The sequence below is a fragment of the Tursiops truncatus genome, chromosome 15, assembly GCF_011762595.2.
Source record: "Tursiops truncatus isolate mTurTru1 chromosome 15, mTurTru1.mat.Y, whole genome shotgun sequence".
In the NCBI taxonomy this organism is placed as follows: Eukaryota; Metazoa; Chordata; class Mammalia; order Artiodactyla; family Delphinidae; genus Tursiops; species Tursiops truncatus.
In genome coordinates, this window is record NC_047048.1 from 41,734,399 (window position 1) to 41,755,856 (window position 21,458).

Consider the following 21,458-nt stretch of genomic DNA (forward strand, 5'->3'; position numbering starts at 1 on the left):
TGAAATCTGTGGACTTCACTGGTTTTATTCTATTTAGTGAAGGAAGCACAGAAGGGGCACAGGGTTTAATGGGCTTCTTGGAGATCTGCTTGGTTACAGTAGTTCCCTCAGCTGCTTTCCCCCGAAAATTTAGCAAATAGCATTTCTGAGTATTTCCATTTGTAATGCATGCGGAATATGTATCAACATGTACCACATACAACAGAAAAGTCTAATCACTTTGTAGGAGTTATCTGTGCCCTGAGATCTCACCAGTGAGCGGTGAGAGCATCTCCAGCTAATTGTTAAAGCCAGCTGTTTACTCAGACGTTCTTTATCAGTTCCTTTTTCCTTGTGGCTCTTTGCCGTTTACTTCTATCTCTACTGGTATCACAGCTTCCAAATACGGGGACAAAATGAGATGCAAGTGCTAGAACCAGGTATAATCTCTGTGGATTAGTTCAGCCAGTACTCCGCAAGACCATGGTTGTGGGGAATTTCTGAGGTTGTTGCATTGAGTAGACTTTCCGAGGTGTGGCAAGAGGTTTGAGTAGCAGAGGTGAAAGCACACGTGCTCTGTGTTAAGTGGCTTCCTTCCACCTCCTGTTTCCTAAGGCCCAGTTGCTGGCCTGCTGCCAGCAGGATAAACCATAGTTTATCCAGATGGCACCTGGACATCTTACTTAAAACTTTGAAGTCTTTTTTTCCCACTAACTTAAATTGACTTATTTTTAATTTGTAAAGTGTATCAATACATTATGGTTTTGATGTGCTTGCTCTATGTTTTCAAATATACATCAAAATGAATACAATCACGAAGAGAACAAGCTTGTTCATGGACCCCCAGAAAATCATCTTCTGTACCACCTGTGACATGTATCACACTTGGGGAAATATTGCCTAGATCAGTGGTGCTTAATCAGGGAATCATAGGCCATATGAGAATCTGTAAAAGTCATGGAGTCCCTTCCCAGAAAATCACTCAGTGTGGGATTCATATAAATCCAAGTACTGCATCCGAGGTCCCCTTCCACCCTGCAGGATCCTGTCCCAACAGTAAGAGAAAGAAGTCAGAAAGTTCTTTTATTTATCAAGGTCATACCAGAGGTAAAGAATTTCATACCTTTCAGGGCCTGCAATTCTAGAGTTCTTAGTTTGCCTTTTGTGGAAACAGACAACTCTTGTCAGCATCTGGGCATTTTATTTAAAATAGTGGGGTCCCCTCTTCCCTTTTATTACTTTGACTAACTCGTCATTTGCTGTTTTATAGCACTTAATTAGATAAAATTTGTTTATACTTACAAAGAAGCTTTGATTAGAAACTTTGATTAGAATCTGTTCCACTTAGAATCTCTTTAATTACATCATTAAAAAATAGGAAATATGCTTTGTGAAGTAGGGATTCACTTTGAGCAAGAAACAAGTGGCCCTCTCTGCCTGGTGACTTGTAAACATTGAGTCACCTGAGGATCAGTGCTGGGACTCTCATTGTATTTAACATATCTTTTCAAAGGGGGTGGGGATGGGAGGAGTGAAAAAGTTTATGGAAAAAAATCAGCCAGGATGCGATATTTAAATTGAGCCAACAAGGGGGAATTTGGAATACTCCAGGCTGAGAGAAAATAATGAGCTTGAAGTACACTGCAAGTAGTCAGGTGGTATTAAGCTTAGAATATAAAATTAGTCACAGAGTATGCATTGGAACTGATTATGAAGGTAGGGAGGCTGATTTTTTTTTTTAACTTATGTTTTAAATGTATGTTAACTGTAATACACATTAGTTAAATAAAATATGGTGTATAATAGTAAAACATTTTAAAAACCAATAAATCCATGATCGTGAAATAAGCAGTTTCTCTGTTAATTCTTCATATATGCAATTTTTGAAAATTAGGTTATTATACATGTTTTCACATATACTTTTTATTAAAATGTAACATACATAAAGTGCCAAATCATAAATGTACAGTTTAATTTTTTTTTTTTTTTTTTTTTTTTGCGGTACGTGGCCCTCTCACTGTTGTGGCCTCTCCCGTTGCGGAGCGCAGGCTCAGCAGCCATGGCTCACGGGCCCAGCCGCTCCGCGGCATGTGGGATCTTCCCGGACCGGGGCACGAACCCGTGTCCCCCTCATCGGCAGGCGGACTCTCAACCACTGCGCCACCAGGGAAGCCCTACAGTTTAATTTTTATGAAATGATTACAGTCATGTAACCACCACTCAGATCAAGAAACAGAAAGTTGGGACTTCCCTGGTGGTGCAATGCTTAAGACTCCGTGCTCCCAATTCAGGGGGCCTGGGTTCGATCTGTGGTCCGGGAACTAGATCCCACATGCGTGCCTCAACTAAGAGTTTGCATGCCACAACCGGGGAGTGGGCGAGCCGCAACTAAGGAGCCCGCTTTGCCTCAACTAGGGAGCCTGCCTGCCGCAACTAAGACCCAACGCAACCAAATAAATTAATTAATTAAAAAGTTACTGGTGCCCAAGAAGCCCCCCATTGTGTCCTCCCCCAGCCACTGCCCCTGCCCATTAAAGGCAACCTGACTTCCATAGATTAGTTTTGTCTTTTTTCTTTTTAACGTAGTATCTAACAGTCTCTTAACAACGTTACCCTTTTTAAATTTGTCCTAAAAAGTTGTATGTTTTGCTTCTGAGATTTATCTGCCTGTCGCTGTAGCGCGAGTTCATTTGTTCTCATTGCTTCCTGTGTCCCATTATGTGACTGACCGTCATTTATCTGTCCAGTTGGGATAGTGTGGAGTTGGTCCCCAGCTTGGGGGTGCTTGGAATGGACCGCTGTGAAGCTCTCACATCCTGGTGTGTGTTGTAAACGCTTCTGGTCGGTCCGTTCCCAGAACTGCAGGGTCAGGGCTATGTGCACGGTCACCGTTCGTGAGAAGTGCCAGACACGGCCCGGTTTACATCCCCGCAGCAGTCGGGGGGAGGTCCAGCTGCTCCCTGCTCTAACCAGCCCCTGGTGTTGTCAGCCTGTTCGCTTTTAGCCACTCTGTTGGACGAGTAGTGGAAGCTCACTCACGTTGAATTAGCCTCTTCTTGGTGACTTGGAGCAATTTTTCATGTTTATTGACTGCTTGGATTATCTTTTTTGGTGATGTGCTTGTTTGGGTCTTTTGTCCATTTTTCTACAGGGTTGTCTACCTTTTTCTTTTTACTTTGTAGGAGTTCTTTTATAGTCTGGTTATGAGTTTGTGTGTGGGTTTTTTGTATTGGAAGTATCTTTTTCCACTTGAAAACTTGCCTTTTCCTTTTAGTGTCATCTGATGAGCCAGCATTTGGGGAAAGTGGGTGAGGCGTATGTGGGAACTCCTTGTGCCCTTGTAGCTTTTCTCTGGGTCTTGAATCATCACAATAAAAAACCGAGGACGAAAAAAATTAGTAGATATTTCATGTATTTTGATGTTTTTGTAAGTAATATCTTTTAAATGTCATTTTCCTGTTGCTTGTATATATAAAGAGTTGATTTTTAAATATTGACTTTATCCGACAACTTCACTAAAATTCGTGTATTCCAAAAGTTTGTGTTCTTTTGGATTTTTTCCCTACTCAGTCATGTCCTCTGTGAGTTGTGACAGTTCTATATATTCATTTTCTAATCTCGATGTCTTTTGGTCTTTTTGTTTTATTGCACTGCCTGGGACCTCCAGTGTGAGTCAGTGTAAGTGGTGATGGTGGGCATCCTTGTTTCATTCCCAGTCTTAAGGGGAAAACTTGTAATATTTCACCATTAAATATGATATTTGCTATAGTTTTTTCATTTAGAAGGAGTTTCCTTCTATTCCTTGTTTCTAGTGGGTATTGAATTTTATCAAATGCTTTTCCTCCATTTCTTGAGATGGTAATGTTTGTTTGTTCTTTTCCTTCTGTTACATGGTGAATGTACACAGATTGATTTTTGACTGTTAAGCTAACCTGGCATTACTGGAATAAGCCTAATTGTTTGTGATATATCAATTTTGTGTGCGTGTGTCAGTATAGTGTGGGTTATTTTTTCATCTCTATGTTATGAAAGATTAGTTTATAGCTTTCTTCACATGTCTGGCCTCATAAAACAAGTTAGAAAGTGTTTCCTACATTTTTGTTCTCTAATAAGGGTTACTGTGAGCTTGTTGTCATGTCTTAATCCTTAGACTCACACAAACCACTGAATTCTTCTATCTCTTTTTTGGCAAGAGTTTTTAAAAACTTTTTAAAGCAAAAAAATGTGCAGTTACATCTCGTTTCTAGAACCACAACTTGCTTGTGGAAAGACTTGGTGGTGGTTCTGTTTAGGGAGAGATGGTGAAAGTCTGGACTGATCTGTGGCGAAGTGGATTCCAAGTGGAGAAGGTGGGAATGGAGGCACTAAAGGACTGCATAGTTGAACGTGCGAAGTGCAGGAGAGAGAAGATTCCAGATGAGGCTCCTTGTGCACTGAGGGCACCTGGGGGACTAGAGAGTTTGGAAGCACAGGAGGATGGAGGAAGATGGAAGAACATGATAGTTCTGATTTGTGTGGAAGTTGAAATGCCTGAAGACATTGATGCCATCTGCCTGGAGGTAGCGATAAGGATCTGATACCTGCTCAGGAGAGAGGAAATTGGGAATCATATCCGTATAAGCCAGAAGTGTAAAAGTTTAAGCAGGATTGCGATAGGTTAAAGATTTCTAATTGCCCTTGGTTATACGAGAACGTAGAAAAGCCTGGGGTTGTGAGATTGGATTTCCTAGAAGGCAGCCATGTCATTTGACACAGTATTCCCTGATACCTTTGTAAGAGATGTGTTGGAGAAATAATCGGCCTAATCTAGAATAGTTGTTGCATGGTAGTAAACTGGTCACAGTTGTATGATAAGCACAGACAAATGCTGCCAACTGTCAAGAAAGGAAATTCCATGTTCTGGGATGTTTTCCCCAATACTCTTTACATGTGGCTCAACAGAAGATTTGGTTTTTCTTTTCTTTTCTTTCTTTTTTTTTTTTTTTTTTTTTTTAGTTTACTGTCATTAATATTTTTCTGGCATATTTATTTCATGGTCTCTTGTGACCTCTAGATTTCATATTTATGCAGACAGACCTAATCCTTACATATATGCCAACCAGTCCATCCATCCATCCGTTGATCCATCTATCCATTCATCTCTCTCTGTGTATTTTCTCTTCTAATTTGTATCTGATCCCTTACGTTTACATTTATATTTACATATCTTTTTTGAATACAAAGTGTTTTAAGGTAGTATTACCCTTTTAAGAAGAGCAGTGATTCCGGGGCGGGGGGTTGTGGTGGGATGAATTGGGAGATTGGGATTGACATAGATACACTAATATGTATAAAATAGATAACTAATAAGAACCTGTTGTATTAAAAAAAAATAAAATGAAATTCAAAAAAATTAAAAAAATAAAAATGGATACAAATGAACTAACAAAACAGAAAAAAAGTAATTATGGATTTTCAAAAAAAAATGTCAGATGTCAAAAAGGATTATTTTCTAATGTTTAACTGTTTCCACATTAAATTACTAATAAAGTGAATGTAAAAATTGTATTAAAAAAAAGCAGTGATTCCAGATGTTTTACCCAAGATCTTTTATTTTCTCCCCATGAATCTGTGTTTGTCAAGATGCTTACTCCTGAAGTGCATGTGTTAATAAAGTATGTTTATTTTTCCTTCCTGTCTTAATTGGGTGGGTGTAGTCATGTGAATTCTAAACTTTGGAAATATTGAAAGTAGTTTGCAGAGATACCCAGTCTTGCCTTCTTGAGACCCTGAGCTTCTGAGCCTCCTGGTTGAGGAGGCAGCTCTCCTGGTCCTTCTGACATAAAATAACATGAAGAGTCACCTCAGCTGACAGCACAAGTGCACGTGAACCATGGAGCAGCATAGTGTGTTGGGGGGGGTGGTCCTGGCTTTCCCTCCACCCTTATTAGCCTTGTGACCTCAGGCAGGCTTTTGTCAATACTCCCTTTCCTCATGTCTAAAATGATACAGAGAACACCCATCTCACAAAATATTCACAGTAAGTGAGTTTAAGTTATTAAGTACTTGAAACAGTACCTGGCACATAGTAGATACTGTGAAAGTATTCAATGATAAAAGATCAGCATTCCTCTTTATAGAATTTTGAACTTCAAAATTTGTTTAGAGGGCTTCCCTAGTGGCGCAGTGGTTGGGAGTCCGCCTGCCGATGCAGGGGACACGGGTTCGTGCCCCGGTCCGGGAAGATCCCACATGCCGCGGAGCGGCTGGGCCCGTGAGCCATGGCCGCTGAGCTTGCGCGTCCGGAGCCTGTGCTCCGCAACGGGAGAGGCCCGCGTACCGCAAAAAAAAAAAAAATTTTGTTTGGAAATAGTTTTAGTAAAATTGAGATCTAAACTGTTTAGTCAGTCTTTTAAAATATTTGTAGTATCAATATCATAGCTGGTTTTTCATGTGGGGCAGAGTTAAATCAAGGAGAGCCATTGGTCATACTTCCAGCTCTGTTGAGTGTCTGCTGCAGGCATTTCTCACTGTCAGTCTTTGATGTGTCAGTTTTTGGCTGACGGGTGATTGTCCGGGTACTGGGAACTTGTCAGAGTCAAGTGCAGCCCCAAGTGCTCAGCATGAATAAAGCGTTCGCTTCTGCAACCTGGAGAACGTGACATGTCACTTCTCTTCATTTCAGTCGGTAAACTTGTCAATTAGCTGCATTTGAAAAGTGATTTTTGATTAGTGCAATCAGTAAACATGGAATCTTTTCCATGATTGCTACGCTGATTAGGTAAATTGTCACTTGAGGAGCTATTGGTGAAGCCTTGGTTTCTGTGGCTGTAGAGCTCTAGAAAAGGGATATGTTTTTAAAGACCACAGGAAAAAATTAGCTGTCATTTTTTTTCTCTCTCTCTTGCTTGTACCTTTGTGAAGTGCAATTCACTATCTCAGATTTTTTTTTTCTCCCTCTCAAATGGATCTTCTTTTAGAGCCATACAAATGAATGGTAATAAGTTTGTTTTACATTCTACTTCTCAGCCAGGAAATAATTTCTGCTTTATGAACACTTAAGGGCCATATATATTGCTCAGAGCCACATGAAGAGATTTGTTTAAAGGTAGCCTTGAAATTTGTCTTCAGTCCTTTTTATTTTTCTTCTTGGGTTGAAAGCAAGAGATATTTTAAAGTCTTAACACAATTTGTTTAGGTTTTTAACAGAAAACTATAGTTTTTGCATGTGCTGAGTTTGTTGTATGGGAAAAAAAAAGTTGTCCTGGAGGTGAGAAATAGTGAAAGCAAAACAGAGTGGGCAGCACCTGGCATACCAGAATTGGTGGGATAGGAGCTCTGGCTGTTTTTCTAGACATTTACAGGTATACAATTAGACTACTGAGAAGGGCTCCCCCTCTCCAAAAAAACCATTTACACTTAGTGAACATTACATTCCAATTCTACTTAGAAATACTGGTGTGCTTAATCTAACACGCAGCGTGTTTGGATCTAGTGAACATGTATTTCCTGATGGTGAGGACTTTCCCTCCACTTAATACTGTTCCTGGGAGGAAATATACCAGCTTTTTCCCTGACTTTATTTTTCATAAAACATTAGGATAAACATTTCTGAAGGCTTTTCTTAATGTAAATGTGTTTTTTTATTATCTTCATTCAATTTGATATTTATTAGGAATCCTGTGTGGAAGCTTTTATTAGTACCATGGAGAGTGTGTTCTGTGATGACATCATATATAAAGAGACACCATGCAACCAGAATCATGGAATTAAGTTTTTATGTTAAAAAGAGGCATGTTTCCAGGGTGACCACAGTGATTCTGGGACATGTGAAGTACAGAGCTAGACAGGCGTCCAAATGAAATTTACTGTATTTCTTTTGACCTTTGCTATATTAGCTAGTTTTTTATAATAAGACACTAAAATATAATACTTCTGGGAACATTTTAACCAATTTTCACTGACCTAAGTTTTGTGCAGTATCTGAATAGTTACGGACTACAAGTTTAACAAAGTAATCATCAGGAAAAGTGGCCAAAATGTTGGTTTTACTTTCGGTAGATTGCTTTCTCATAACTCATTGAAAATCGTATAGTGTATTTTAAGTTTCTCTATAGAAGTAAACTGCACAGGGGGTTTGCTGTCTTGTAAGAATTTCTGGTTTTCCCTCCTCCGATTTAGATTTTCTGGTGGTGTACAGTCTGCATAGTGATTCAGAAGTTATTCTGCGCCCAGACTAGGGATCCTGGCCCTGTTTCCTGTGGATTGTGTGGCAATGAGCTTCCTGAGTTTCCATTCAGGTTCTGAATATCTAATGACCAACGGGAAACCTCCTCAGCATTGTTCTCAGTTTGACCGCTACTAATTTGGTTTTTAAGAGATAAAAGGGGGACTTAATGCAGATTGACTAGGGATGCCACCTTTCTTTCAGTTCAGAATGGAATTCTGCTTGGAAGTGATGGTGGTGAAGGCCTCGCGCGTGCACTGATCGCTAGGCCAGGGGCTGGGGTGGCTCCCCTGGGGTGGTTTGTCCATCTAGGAGGCTTTCTTGGGGCCAGTACCTCAACTGTGTTGCTTCCAGAGCAACAACAGCTGGGTGTTTTATGCTGGAACCTTTGTGAGCAGCCAGGTGCTTTACTTGTTCCAGATTCTCCTTTGCAGGGGGTTTTAAAGCACAATTCTACTTTTCTTTCTTCTTTTCTCCGCCCCCCCCCCCCCGCCCCCAAGTAAACCCAGATTGCATTTTTTTGGTTGGTAACCAGAGATAAGCTTTCATTTCTTCTTTCCTTTAAGAAAGTAATTTCGAAAAGCATGTTTCTAGTTTGTGTTTCCATTAAAATGTGAGCCTGAATACATTATGGTAAGCCTTGTTGTCCTTGGGCCTTGGGAGTCTGGAGGAGGTTACTGTCCTCATGCGGAGACCTCATTAGACAACTCCTGGAACAGCTGTTTTAATTAGGTCACACTCAGACCCTGCCGGAAGGTGGCTGAGATGACTGAGACTGGGGACTGGAATGGTGGTTGGTTGATACCAACCTGCCGACTGTGCTGGGGGTGCCCTTCATCCCATTTACACAGAGGACCAGCAGCCACTTAACTATTCCTTGTAATTCGTTCGATGTTCCCAGCTTAGCTTCTGTTAGTGGAAGAGGTTTGACTCTCAGAAAACAATAGGGAAGTGGGCAGTCCCTTTATGAACATGTCTTCTGACCTGTGTTCGAGAGATTGTGTACTGTCTGCTTCATGTTAGCACAGCTAGGTAAGTCAGCGTTCTTTCCAGTTTACACATTTCGGGGGCAAATTTAGGATTTCTATTAAAGTTACTATTCGTTCAGTTTGTATTTACGGATGAAACCAAAATACCATCGTTTTGCACAGCGTTTAAAATAGAAATGTAAAACACATGTATAGCTTTATATACACAGATAGTGAGGGAGAGAGAAACGTGAGTTTAATGACCAAGGCTTCTAAAACTATGTTTTGTTATCAAAGGAGAAATAATTTAACAGATTTACTGACCCTGTTGGTTTCATATCTTTTTACGTTTCCAGGGTGTGTAATTATGCTAGTTATTTAATTTATATTCAGTCTCAACTTTTTTCAAGAATTTTTAATTATAATATATGTGGGTAGCTGAATAGTGATTACTTTTCAAGAAATAAAAAATCTCCTGTTCAACCCTTTCCTGTTTATCTTCCAGATATGAGGCCCCAGGATTCCTGGCGAGGTCCTCCTCCCCTTTTCCAGCAGCAAAGATTTGACAGGTAATATTAAAGCAAATATGACTTTTCAGTAACTTTTCACGTCAGCATTTGAAGTTTGGGCTTTCTCTGTGGTATGAAATATACTTTCTTCCCTCTAAATAGTTTCTCTTGTGCCCTTTCTTTAGGAAAATAGATGGTTAACATGTTGAAGTAAAAGATTCATGCCTGTATACTTTCCTGCTTTTCTTGGTTCTTGGCCTTTATTTTATTGATGCTTTTGAGGTGCCCTGAAAAATGCAACACAGAGAGCTTAAAGTTGTATTAGGTTTTGGTCAGGCTAAACAAATTTCTTTTTAGAAGTGTTGTGCAGCTTAATGAGGCATAACTAATGGAGTTCCACTTTTATCATTTCTGTGCCGGCAGCGCAGCATCAGTACAGACCAACCATTGATTCTTGCTGCAAACCTCTTGAAGTCCTAATCAGCTTCTTTGGTACAACTTTTTCAGGGCTGACAGGCCTATTGTAGTGCAGTGTCACTGTAGGTCAGTAGTTATTAGTTGCCACTGAAAACAGTTTCTTTAACTACTTAAGACTGAACTGAATTAAATGCAGAAGGGACTCAGAAGAGGATTATGGGATCTGCAGTCTAATAAGTACCACGGACGAGGAGGAATGTGACATGGTTTAATAACAAGGGATGTTTGACATGTGTTCTTTCATTGATAAGTTGTGCTCTCCGAAGTCAGGTGGTCTCTGCACGACAAGGCAGCCGGGCGTGTTATGAATAATTATATTAACATCTGAAGAATAATTTTTTAAGGGCAGCTTTAAAGTCTGTCGTCTCATGCTGGTCTTGCCAGCACCAGTAAATGCTAAGACGAGTTTAAGCCCCCACATAGTACGGCTTCCTTCTTTGCCTTCCCAGTTCTGATCTGTTTTGTTTGCCTCTCTTCTGCCGTTTTAGCAGTCTGAGCTGTTCACATCTGAAATGAATGAAGTGTTGTTATTTGAACAGGGTTATAACCTCTACCCCCTTTAAGAAAGGTCTTTCTTTAGAGACTCCAAAACCTCATTTCATTATTTTCTTCAAGAAGATAAAAGAAATTATGTTATTCAATTGTTTATTAATAGTATCAGCTACTTAGTGCAAGCTGCATTTTAATTTAAAATAACTGCCACTGCCTGTGTTTATGTTTTGTTTTCAGTATAAGTGCTCAAGGCACATGGTATGTACCACTTCAGCATCCTCAGAGTAGCACCATTGTCAAACAGATTAAATGAGTGAGGGGTAAATTTTTTCTAAATTACATATTACCACATTCACACCGATCTCATTTTAATAACTGTCTTTCTCCATTACGTTTGTCAAGTTTGATCCTAAGATTTGGTTTCTCCACTTTGTTGCTTGCCTTTTTCCCATATTATTAATAATCGCCAGTATTATCATGTGCTTGGGAAGTGCCAGCACTGTGCTAACATGCTTTTAGAAACGCAAATTCGCTTATTCCTCTTAGTGACCCTTTGAAGTGGATGTTATTTTTACAGATGAGGAAACTGAGGCACACAATTCAGTAGCTTATCTGAGGTCTCTCTTCCTCACCATCCTTTACTAAGAAACTTTTCACTCAAGCGAAACTCATCAGAAAACTGACTCTAAGCATCATATTCCATAATGCCACAGGGACTTCACAGAAGAAAAGGAGCCCCTTCCACTTTCAAGGCACCCTTTCTTCAGTCCTAAAGCTTTCCTTCCCTCTACACATTGTTTCCCTAAGATTATCACCTTGTGTCCTGACATCCATCGGTTTTTTTTGTTCTGCCCTAGCCAAGTTGGTATCTTCTGGACTGACTCTGTGAACCCAACAGATCTGGGACATACTTTGTGGATGTTTTTGGTTTAGTTTTAGTCAGAAACTAAAATCATGCTGTAGAGCAGAAGTTACGTGTGAGCGTAATATAATTCTTTCTTATGTCTTAAATCATGGTCATTTAAGACACACACCATTTATTCATAAAGAAAACAAAGTTTGAATTCAGCCTCCTAAACTTCACTATTAGCCAGCCTCTTAGCAAATACAGTACATCACTCGTTTCTATAGCACGTGTCAGTCTAACCTTTCTGACCTTACAAGACATAGAGGAGAAAATACAAACTCATAGTCACTTTGACTTTGCTGAGATGTCACAACTGGTAAGTAGAATTCTTCCTAGAACCAGGTTTTACTGATGATTAGTTTAGTACTTTTCCACTGCACAGTTTTGAGTGTTTGGTTGAAAACCCTATTAGAGAAGAAAATTTTGAGTGTACTTTTTTTTTTAATAAACTACACTGTTTCTTGAATTAATTCCTACTTTGAAATAGTATATATAATTCATATATTCATTTCACTTAAAAATACACTGGGCGCATCCCTGCCCCCACCTTCTTCTCCCCACACAGAGACAACCTAGCGATCATTGTGTTGATGGTGAGTGAGGTCCAGCATGTGCCTCCTCCTCATCTGAGTTTCTGCCCTGTTGTCTGTGTCTTTGCCAGCGGAGCATTCTCTTTTCTGGCCGTATGCAAGGTTTTTTTATCCATTTAGTTTTTAACTTAAATGGGTGCTAAGCTCAAAGCTGATTTGCCACATACACACACACAGACACACACAAACACACAGACACACACACACACAGACACACCCACACACAGAGACACATACACATAAAGATACCCCAGTGGTAGTATGTAGTTATGTCACATTACCAGCTACTTTCCAGAGCAGTAATTTAGAAACTTAAGAATATTGTTGCTATTCATGATGCCAAATGCCTCAGTTAAGTTGCCTCAATCGATGGCTACTGATTTTAAAAAGTTAAAATGTGTCAGCCTCAGCGCTTCCATCCCAGATTTAAAATGTATTTTCCAGGGTAAATTTCAGTTTGTAAGTATTTGCAAACTAATATAATTAGTACAGTGTAGAAAAATGATAAACTTGTGTAAAATAAAGGCCTTTCTGCCACTAACGAGCAAAAGAGAGTAGTACATGTCCCTCTTACTTGCTCTTTCCATTTAATTTTAATTAAATTATTTTTATAAATATTATTTTTGTCAAAAACATTTCAAGTAATCATTTCAAACAAAAAGGAGAACTTTGTGCTTTTAAATTGTGGCTTTGTTCCTAACCTATTTTTAAATCATAAAATAATGTAAAATTGCATTTATAATGTATTTTATCCATACCAGCAAATTTTCCTGAAACTCAGTTGAGTGAGTTTTAGCATTATAAAACTGTAAAGAAAAAATGATCACAGTTAATACAATGTGTGAGTTGCACTTAATGCAAGTGGGTTTTGCATGCTCAGTTTTGATGAGCCTCCTTGGTCACAGCACAAACCTCAACCCCTCAGTCCTGCAGAGAGTGGAAGAGACCATATGTTCTCTACATATGGAGCTGTTCTTGCTAAATAGATGAGGTCTTCTCACTAAAATATAGTTGTATTAATGAATCCAAAAAATAATTAAAAGCCCTGAATATATGCATATTCTTTCTGAGGTACAGATTTTTCATTTTATTTTGACTCACAGAAAATTATATTATTAGAGTCCTGATTTCACCACGAACTGTGAAGAATAGCATTGGCCTTTCTAGAGTTCTTAAAAGAGCTGTTCTTAGAGCCATCACACAAAAATAATTATCTTTGGTGTTTGAAAAACAAAACAAAACAAAACAGGCAAGCTCCAAGTGAAGGGAGGAGAGTGGGGGGTAGAGAGGATGGATTCAAGCTTGAATAGCTGTGAGAAGAATGCATTACACAGTGAGCCCAGCTTTGGGCTTTTCCCCCTAAGACCTAGGAAGTGAAATTCATAAGCTGATCAGTTATAGCTAATACCAGCTAGTCAGTGCTTTAGCAAATTTAAAGTTTGCTTATAATTCCTCCCAACATCTGTAATGGCCCCAAAGCTTCTAATGCTAAAACATACTGGAGAATTTTGCTACTGTTTATTCTTTGTAGTGACTGTTCTATAAACTGGAAGTTGAGGAAAATGCCTCAAGAAAGTTATGTCATACATGGTGATTGCTTTTAGAGGGTAATCTTTGCTACATTGTTTATGTGACAGTTTTAAATTGTTATGATTTAATACATCATACCTGTTGCTTTGTATCTGCAAAGTTAAAATAGGCACTTGAAGACAATTAAAACATTTCTTTTGACCATAATCTGGGCCAGCAAACTGGGTTATAATAGCTGTTGAATCTGTGTTCCCATGTAAACTGTACACCAAATGCCAGTCAGCCCATGCCAATTAGTGCTCATGTTGCTAGGTCACCGTGGTCAATTGAAAGCTGCATCAATAGAACTTGAAAAGGTTTCCTCCTGATCAGACCTTCTGACATATTGAGCAGAATAATGGATGGGAAAAAACAGCCAAGTCCCCTACCCTAGATTCAAAATACTCAGCAGTAAGAATTCATTTGCAGTGTGCAATTAACTAGAAAGAATGGACTCCAAGAACCAGCCTGGACATTTTTTAAAATAAAGCCTCATTCTCCTGTCTTGTACATGTTTACTCTTTGGATAGCATCTTATTATTATTATTATTTTTTTTTTTTTTGCGGTACGCGGGCCTCTCACTGTTGTGGCCTCTCCCGTTGCGGAGCACAGGCTCCAGACGCGCAGGCTCAGCGGCCATGGCTCACGGGCCCAGCCGCTCCGCGGCATGTGGGATCTTCCCGGACCGGGGCATGAACCCGTGTCCCCTGCATTGGCAGGCGGACTCTCAACCACTGCGCCACCAGGGAAGCCCTGGATAGCATCTTAAAATGTAGCCAACTTGGTGATCTTGGGTCCAAAACTTTAAGTGACTAAAAAGAAAACTTGACAGTTGAAGGTGAACAAAATTTTTTTTAAGTCAGACCTTTCTGATTCAATTGAGTTTAAACATCCTTTTAAATAAATGCTGATACTTCCTGAAACATGTTAAACAACACTCACTGTGAGGGACATAAAGGCCACTCTGATACTACATATCCCTTACGACAAATCCAGGCAGATTGGATTGTCCTCAGATTTGGAGATGATGATACCTGCCAGATTTTAGGCTTCTGACTTTTAATGCAAACATGATGCTTTTCCACAGAGGCGTTGGGGCCGAACCTCTGCTGCCATGGAACCGGATGCTCCAAACCCCAAACGCAGCCTTCCAGCCAAACCAGTACCAGATGCTCGCCGGGCCGGGCGGGTATGCACCCAGACGTGATGATCGCGGCGGGAGACAGGTGATGCAGCGGGGACTGTGGCATGGAAAGCTTACTGGTCACTTTGAATGGAACCGTGCCTCTTGGGACTCCATGGTTTGGTTTGGTTTTGGTTTTGGTTTCGGTTTCCTTAAACATCTGTGGATAAGTTACTGATAGAGTAGCTCAGTCGAACTTGGATCCCTCATTAAAAATGTATACGGGGTGAGTATCTGCCTCACTAAATAGGTTATCCTTTGATGATGCTGAAGAATTTTCAGACCAAAAGCCCCTTTAATCACAGCAATCTGATATTTAGCACAAATATGGTCTGTCACCAAAACATGTTTATCCTTAGGGTATTGCTTTTTAGTTTCATAGAAACTAGATCTCTCAAAATAAATGGTAATGTTCTAGAAGCTGAAAGTAATATTTCACCTTTTCAGCTGTTATCTTTATTCCTCTTGGGAGTTTTCTGTCTTGATTCATCTGTTCTCTATCTTCATGGAAAGAAATCTTTCCTATCTAATTTCCCACTTTTTTTTTTAAACTAAATTTAAACAGCTATACATTGAGTGAGTATAATAATTCCTAGACAAATTCAGTAAATGTAAGCTTTATTTCCTTCTCTTTATAGCATCTACTTTTAGCAGCATTTAAGCCTGAGGTCTGTTTGCCTCAGTCTGTTTGTCCCCCAGCCATTGGACACCCTGGCCAGTATTTACATGCTCTTTAATCAAACGCTTGCCAGAGAACAGGATCTGAATGCCGTGATTCAGAATGTGTGCTATTCCTGGAGTTGGCACCTGTGGTGATGTGAAGTGGTTTTTAAATTGCTTACCTGGTGTCGCCTACAGCCTTTTGCAGTGCTTCGAATATTAATTTTCTAACTCAGGTTCTTGCCATGTGTCCCTTTGTTCTGCCAGCTGAGAAAAATCTTCTGCCAGCTAAGAAAAATCTTTTTTTTCCACGCTTTTTTGGTGTATTCTTACAAGTCTCAGTTCACTTTACAAGAAAGTAATCATCTTGTCTTTTGAGAGAATTTTGTTACAGTTCTTTAGAATCAATTTGTAGAATATGACTTTGCATACTCTCAGCCCGAGATCTCTACAGATGCTATTGGTAGGTTCAGTAGATTGAGACTATTTATGCTGCTAGTGTGAAGGGGACACTGGGCCAACTAAATGATGAATATTTTTGAAAGGAAGGCACACTTGCAACTAGAAGAAGTTCTGGAGGAAGTTCAGTCCAGTCACCTCATTTTTCCAAGTCAGGAGTCGAAAGCTTAACCCTCCTGCCTCTGGGTTGGGCAGCAGAGCTGGGGACGCCTGTGACTTCGGACCCTAGTTCAGCGCCTCCCCTGCCTCCTTTAGGGGAGCACGTCCCTTTAAAGGAGCCTTCTGCTGTTACACGAGGTAAAATTCTTATTCACTTAGGAGATGCAAACTGGTTGTACATTATAATTCTTTTAGGACCTTTTGGAAATACATTTCTTTCTTAAGTCTTTTTTCTGTGGAGATTTTTTTTTAAAATTAAATCAGAATTTTGAAGCGCTGTTAAATTGTAGTTTATTGTTAAAAGCAGTAAAATTATGACTTCATTATATATTTAGTGGAGTTTATATGACTAAACAAGTCCTTAGCCTACATTATGACCTTGAAGGACTACACATATTCATGTTATAATTTAAACTAGTGAAGCGCTCTGAGTGGCAACATGGGGAAGGGGGTCCATTTCAGAATCCTCCGTAGAAAGGGAATTGTGATGGGAGACACATCACATTTACCTTCAGGTTGTACAGAAATGTTATTTGCAAGCATATTAGGAACTGTTATGAATATTGCCAGTAATTGATTATGTAATAACCTAATGTGGTACACTATTATTTATAGCTAAACAAACAAAAAACCCTAAAATTAATAGTTCATTAGGCCTCAACTGATGCAGCAAGCTCCTGCCTTTGTTAAGCAAAACGACTTTCCTGGTATATAATATGTGTGTGTGAAGATGATGTGGGCACCTTACCACAGTGTGGCTTGAATTACTAGCTGGGGAGGGGGTGGTAGGGAGAATTGAGAATGACAAGTGTTTTACACAGGACACTTAACGATCCTTCATTTGTGTGCATTTTAAGGAATTTCTCAAGCGCTTGTTAAGGCTTGTTTGGTTAGTTATCAGTGATAGCATTTATGCTGATGTCCCACTTTGCATGCAGCTTTCTATGAAGCTGCAGACCAAAAGCACCCGTTCAAGGAGACCTTCCATGTGATATACCTGTGAGACATATTCACCTTCTTTATAGTGTGTTTTTCCACAGAGAAGTAAGATTAGTTTCTTTGCAGGAGTGTTAATCCAGAAGATAAACTCTCTCTTTTGCTCTTTTTTCAGGGATATCCCAGAGAAGGAAGGAAATACCCTTTGCCACCACCTTCAGGAAGATACAGTTGGAATTAGGCTTTTGTAAAGCTTTCCCAAATCCTTTCATCATTCTACAGTTTTATGCTATTTGTGGAAAGATTTCTTTCTCAAGTAGTAGTTTTTAATAAAACTACAGTACTTTGTGTATTTCTTTTAACTGTGTATATTTCTACTGATCCGATCTCACTGTTTTATGTTGCTTTCCAAAGATGTGTGTTGCATAATACAGTGGATCTGAATTTATTATTGCTTGTAAAACACATTTGATGGAACAGGAATACTGGTTTTTCATTATGTTCAAAAATCAAACCAGCTGTGGATTTCAAAACACAGTGGTATTCTAGATCATCTAAGATCCATGCTGATTTTTAATGCACAATTGGGTATGAACTATTGAGCTGGAACTCTCAGCTAACTAGAGTGTATATTGTTCAGTATTTCTTTGGGAACATTTCATTAATGTACTTGTCATATGGAAATTTCTGGACTTTAGTAAAAAAAAAAACAAACTTAAAACCCTGGCCTCTTGTTTTTCTTTTACAGTATTTAAACTTTGAAAATCTTGGCCAAGCATGTGGTTTTTTTTTTTTTTTTAATTTTTTATTTTTTTTTGCGGTACACGGGCCTCTCACTGTTGTGGCCTCTCCCGTTGTGGAGCACAGGCTCTGGACGCGCAGGCTCAGCGGCCATGGCTCATGGGCCCAGTTGCTCCGCGGCATGTGGGATCTTCCCGGACCGGGGTACGAACCCTGCATCGGCAGGCGGACTCTCAACCACTGCGCCACCAGGGAAGCCCTTTTTGTTGTTTTTTAATCAGTATATCAGAAAACAATTTATTTCTACAATTAGATGTCAAAAGAAAATCAGTGAAGAAGTAGATTTTAAGAGGATATGGTCAGCAAGACAACCCAACCGACCCATGTATGTGTCTGCTACTGATTTGGCAAATTATAAAATCTTCATGAGAATAAATTATTTACATTTTACAAATTTCATTTAGATTTATACTGCAGTTTTAAGGACTGGTTTTAAATCTCTAAGAAAAGTTGAAAAATTCCGGGGAGTGGTTATGAGTGAAATAGGTGAGAGGGATTGAGGTACAAACTTCCAGTTACAAAATAAATGAGTCATGGGATGGAATGTACAACATGGGGAATATATTCAATAATATTATTTTTGTGTGGTGACAGATGGTAACGACTTATTGTGGTGATCATTTCATAATGTATAGAAATATCGAATCATTATATGCACCTGGAAGTAACACAGTGGTGTAGGTCAGTTGTACTTAAGTTGAAAAAACACTACACAGAACCCAATGGGAGGGCAGAAAGAAAGAAAGAAGAAAGAAAACTTAAAAAGTTTAATTCCTAGCTAAATTGCCGATGTTCCTTGGCAGGTTTTTGCATTATTTCACAATAGATTCCAATTTGTACTTATCTTTTTCTTGCTACTAAGCACACTATAATTCCTTACATTTACGCTTGCAGTTCACGTGCAGCACTTCCATATGCATTTTCCTTGCCACAACCAACCCAGACACACGTATGAAGACTTGCTGCCTTGTTTCCACCTTTCCATTGTAGCCTCAGATTGTAAAGTAAGGTTTCTCTCTGACTTTCTGACCTCGGACATTTTTGCTTTAGTATTCTACAAAGGCACACTTGTTAATCTTAAATCTATTCAGAAAAAGTCCCACCTTAAACCTTGGATAGGAAGGTATTTTGAAGCTATTGAGTTCATTGCTGATGATGGGTGAATAGAGCAGGGTCCTTTATTGTTGAGGTAAAGAGTCTCTCTGCTGGGAATTAACACAACCATTATATATTACTTCACAATACATTAAAGTGGGAATAATACCTTCTGTTAGATTTCTCTATCTTCCAAATACTGAAAATGTATAGCGCCTAAATCAGTATTGCATACTCCAAAGGAGCCCACATACATGTCTTACTTAGTGTACAGAGCTTCCTAAGTACACCATACCCACACTTCTGCAGAACCTATATTTTCTCAGATCTTTAATTTTGGTCTAGTTTTTGTTTTAAGCTATCATGAGTGTGTCTAAAATAACTTTCTGATTTGGCTCTTTCACCATTACATGTAACGGATCAAAACAAGTTTGAAAATTAATGTTTAAAGTGTTCTGAAGACACCTAAGCAAAAAGCCTGATGGAAAAATTAAGCCGGCTAGAGTCCCACTAGCCGGTGGTGAGACCTCGCTTCCTTCCCTCTCCGTACTCTGCATCTCTTTCTAACTTGTCCCCACGTTTGAATCTCCCAGAAAAATGCCCTGTTATTTCAACAAGTACACGCTTTTTAGAACTTTAAATGGCATGTTTAAAGCTATAACTATCCCCTCCATGTTCGGGTGTAAAGTCAACGGGTCAATTTTATGTAATTAACTCCACTGTAGTATGTTTACGTAGGGCCAAGTTTTTTCAGGGTCTCATTAAAGATTTGTAAGAATCTTAGAACCTGGAAACAGCCCGACTTCATCGCGGCGCTAAGAGCCCATGGTGAGCAGCTGTCTTCCCCGTAGGGTCCAGTGAGGCAAAGCCTTAGAGCCCACGGCCATCCATCGGAAGCTCTGTCCGGCCGCCGTGCAGCGTCGGGGAGGCAGGCGGGGAGATGACCGGCAGGCAGAGCCCGAGCCAGGGCCGGGCGGGCGGGCTCGGGGGGCGCTCGGCGGGGGCGGGGACGCCCGCGGCCCCGAGGCTCGGGGGACCCGGCATCCTAGCCCGGATCCCCGGCCGGACCCCGCGCCGCAGCTTCTCCGGCAGCCCAGCGTCGTCTCAGCTCCGCACGCGTTCGAATACCGGGACCTGGACGGAAAGAGCGGAAAGGGTCCTCTCCCGAGGCTGCTGATTTAAGTTCCAAGCCTGAACGTAAGCGAATTTCGCTTTGCTTCGAAATTAGAATGTAGACATTCTCCGAAGTCACCTGGACGCCCGGTTCACAGGCGTGTTGCGGCCCCGGCTGCATCCCGCTCGTCGGCGCCGCTTCCCGCCCCCAGGGCGGCCTGGAGCCGACCCCACCGGACGCGTGCCCGCGAGCGACGGCTCTGCTACTTCTAACCGGGAAAAAAGTAAAACTAATGAAGTAGCAAACGCCCCACTCGGGGTGAAGTGAATGCCTGCGTTGCTTGTTGTCTGACACCGTATACATGCACGAGGGCCAAAGAGGAACATGCTTTAATTTGTGTGTGTGAAATGGGAATGGAGCTATTCACTACTCCAAAATAGCTTGCACAACTTAGACTTGGGCAAATGTGTGGTTAAACTTTTATTAGAAATCATTTAAGCAACTACTGAAATAAGAGGTTACATGGAATTTAGAAACTGAAATAAAAGGCATTTCATTCAACTGCAGGTAAACATTCTAAAGCAAAGACAAATGAAACCAAAACACCTCTTTCAGAAGCTTCCATTTAAGCTTACCTCCAGGCTTAAAAATAATGACATAAAAGTGATCTTAAAATCACAGTTATCTTAATACTTACTGGAGAGAGCGAATTCCTGACTTCAGGTCTTCTTTGAATCTTGTCCAGATGCTCACCAATTCTCACTAGCAAAAGTCTATTTATTTCATTCAGTTTTAATAAAATGTATCCTACTGCCCTGTCTCATTGTATTTGGGCATGGCAAGTAGCAGTTATTTTTAAAAACTGGACTAGTAATTAATATACAGGGTTTTATCCACACATTAGTGTTATATTAAACAGTTGGGCAGTATCATTCATGCTTTGAACTACATCTGAAATTTATACTGCCACTACACAGTGCACTATCTGATGCACAAATTCATAGCTAAAAATCCGATCAATGGGTCTTTATGTGACTATGGTTCACCAATTTATTCTAAAAGTTTATAAATCATCAGTATTCAATGCAGCTAACAAAGCAAGTCTTTGGAAGTTGCTTGCATTTAGTGAACAGGATTGAGTCTCTGATTTGCTTTAAATTGAAAGTAAACAGTCGATAGCAGAATGGAGTTTGAACACAACATCTGTGTTGATAAAAGTCTGATTGACTTACTTGTTCTGACCATTAGGTTTTAGTTCTAAGCAAAGCCTTAAATAGAAGACAACTGGGTTTCACACACCATCCCCCCTTCCATATACAAAACACCCTTCCTGTATCCTTCAACATTGCGCTC

The 21,458-nt window shown here is 40.0% G+C and overlaps 1 protein-coding gene across 1 annotated transcript in view; it reads left to right on the plus strand.

The window, feature by feature from the left end:
- The window catches only part of XRN2 (5'-3' exoribonuclease 2), an 80,017-nt gene extending 62,201 nt beyond the window's left edge, over nt 1-17,816 (plus strand). Inside the window, exons 28-30 of the mRNA XM_019927554.3 lie at nt 9,659-9,722; nt 14,786-14,924; nt 17,271-17,816. Of these exons, the coding sequence (XP_019783113.1) occupies nt 9,659-9,722; nt 14,786-14,924; nt 17,271-17,336 (269 nt within the window). The 3' untranslated portion in view covers nt 17,337-17,816. The remainder of the gene's footprint in view (nt 1-9,658; nt 9,723-14,785; nt 14,925-17,270) is intronic.
- The last annotated feature ends 3,642 nt before the right edge of the window (nt 17,817-21,458 follow it).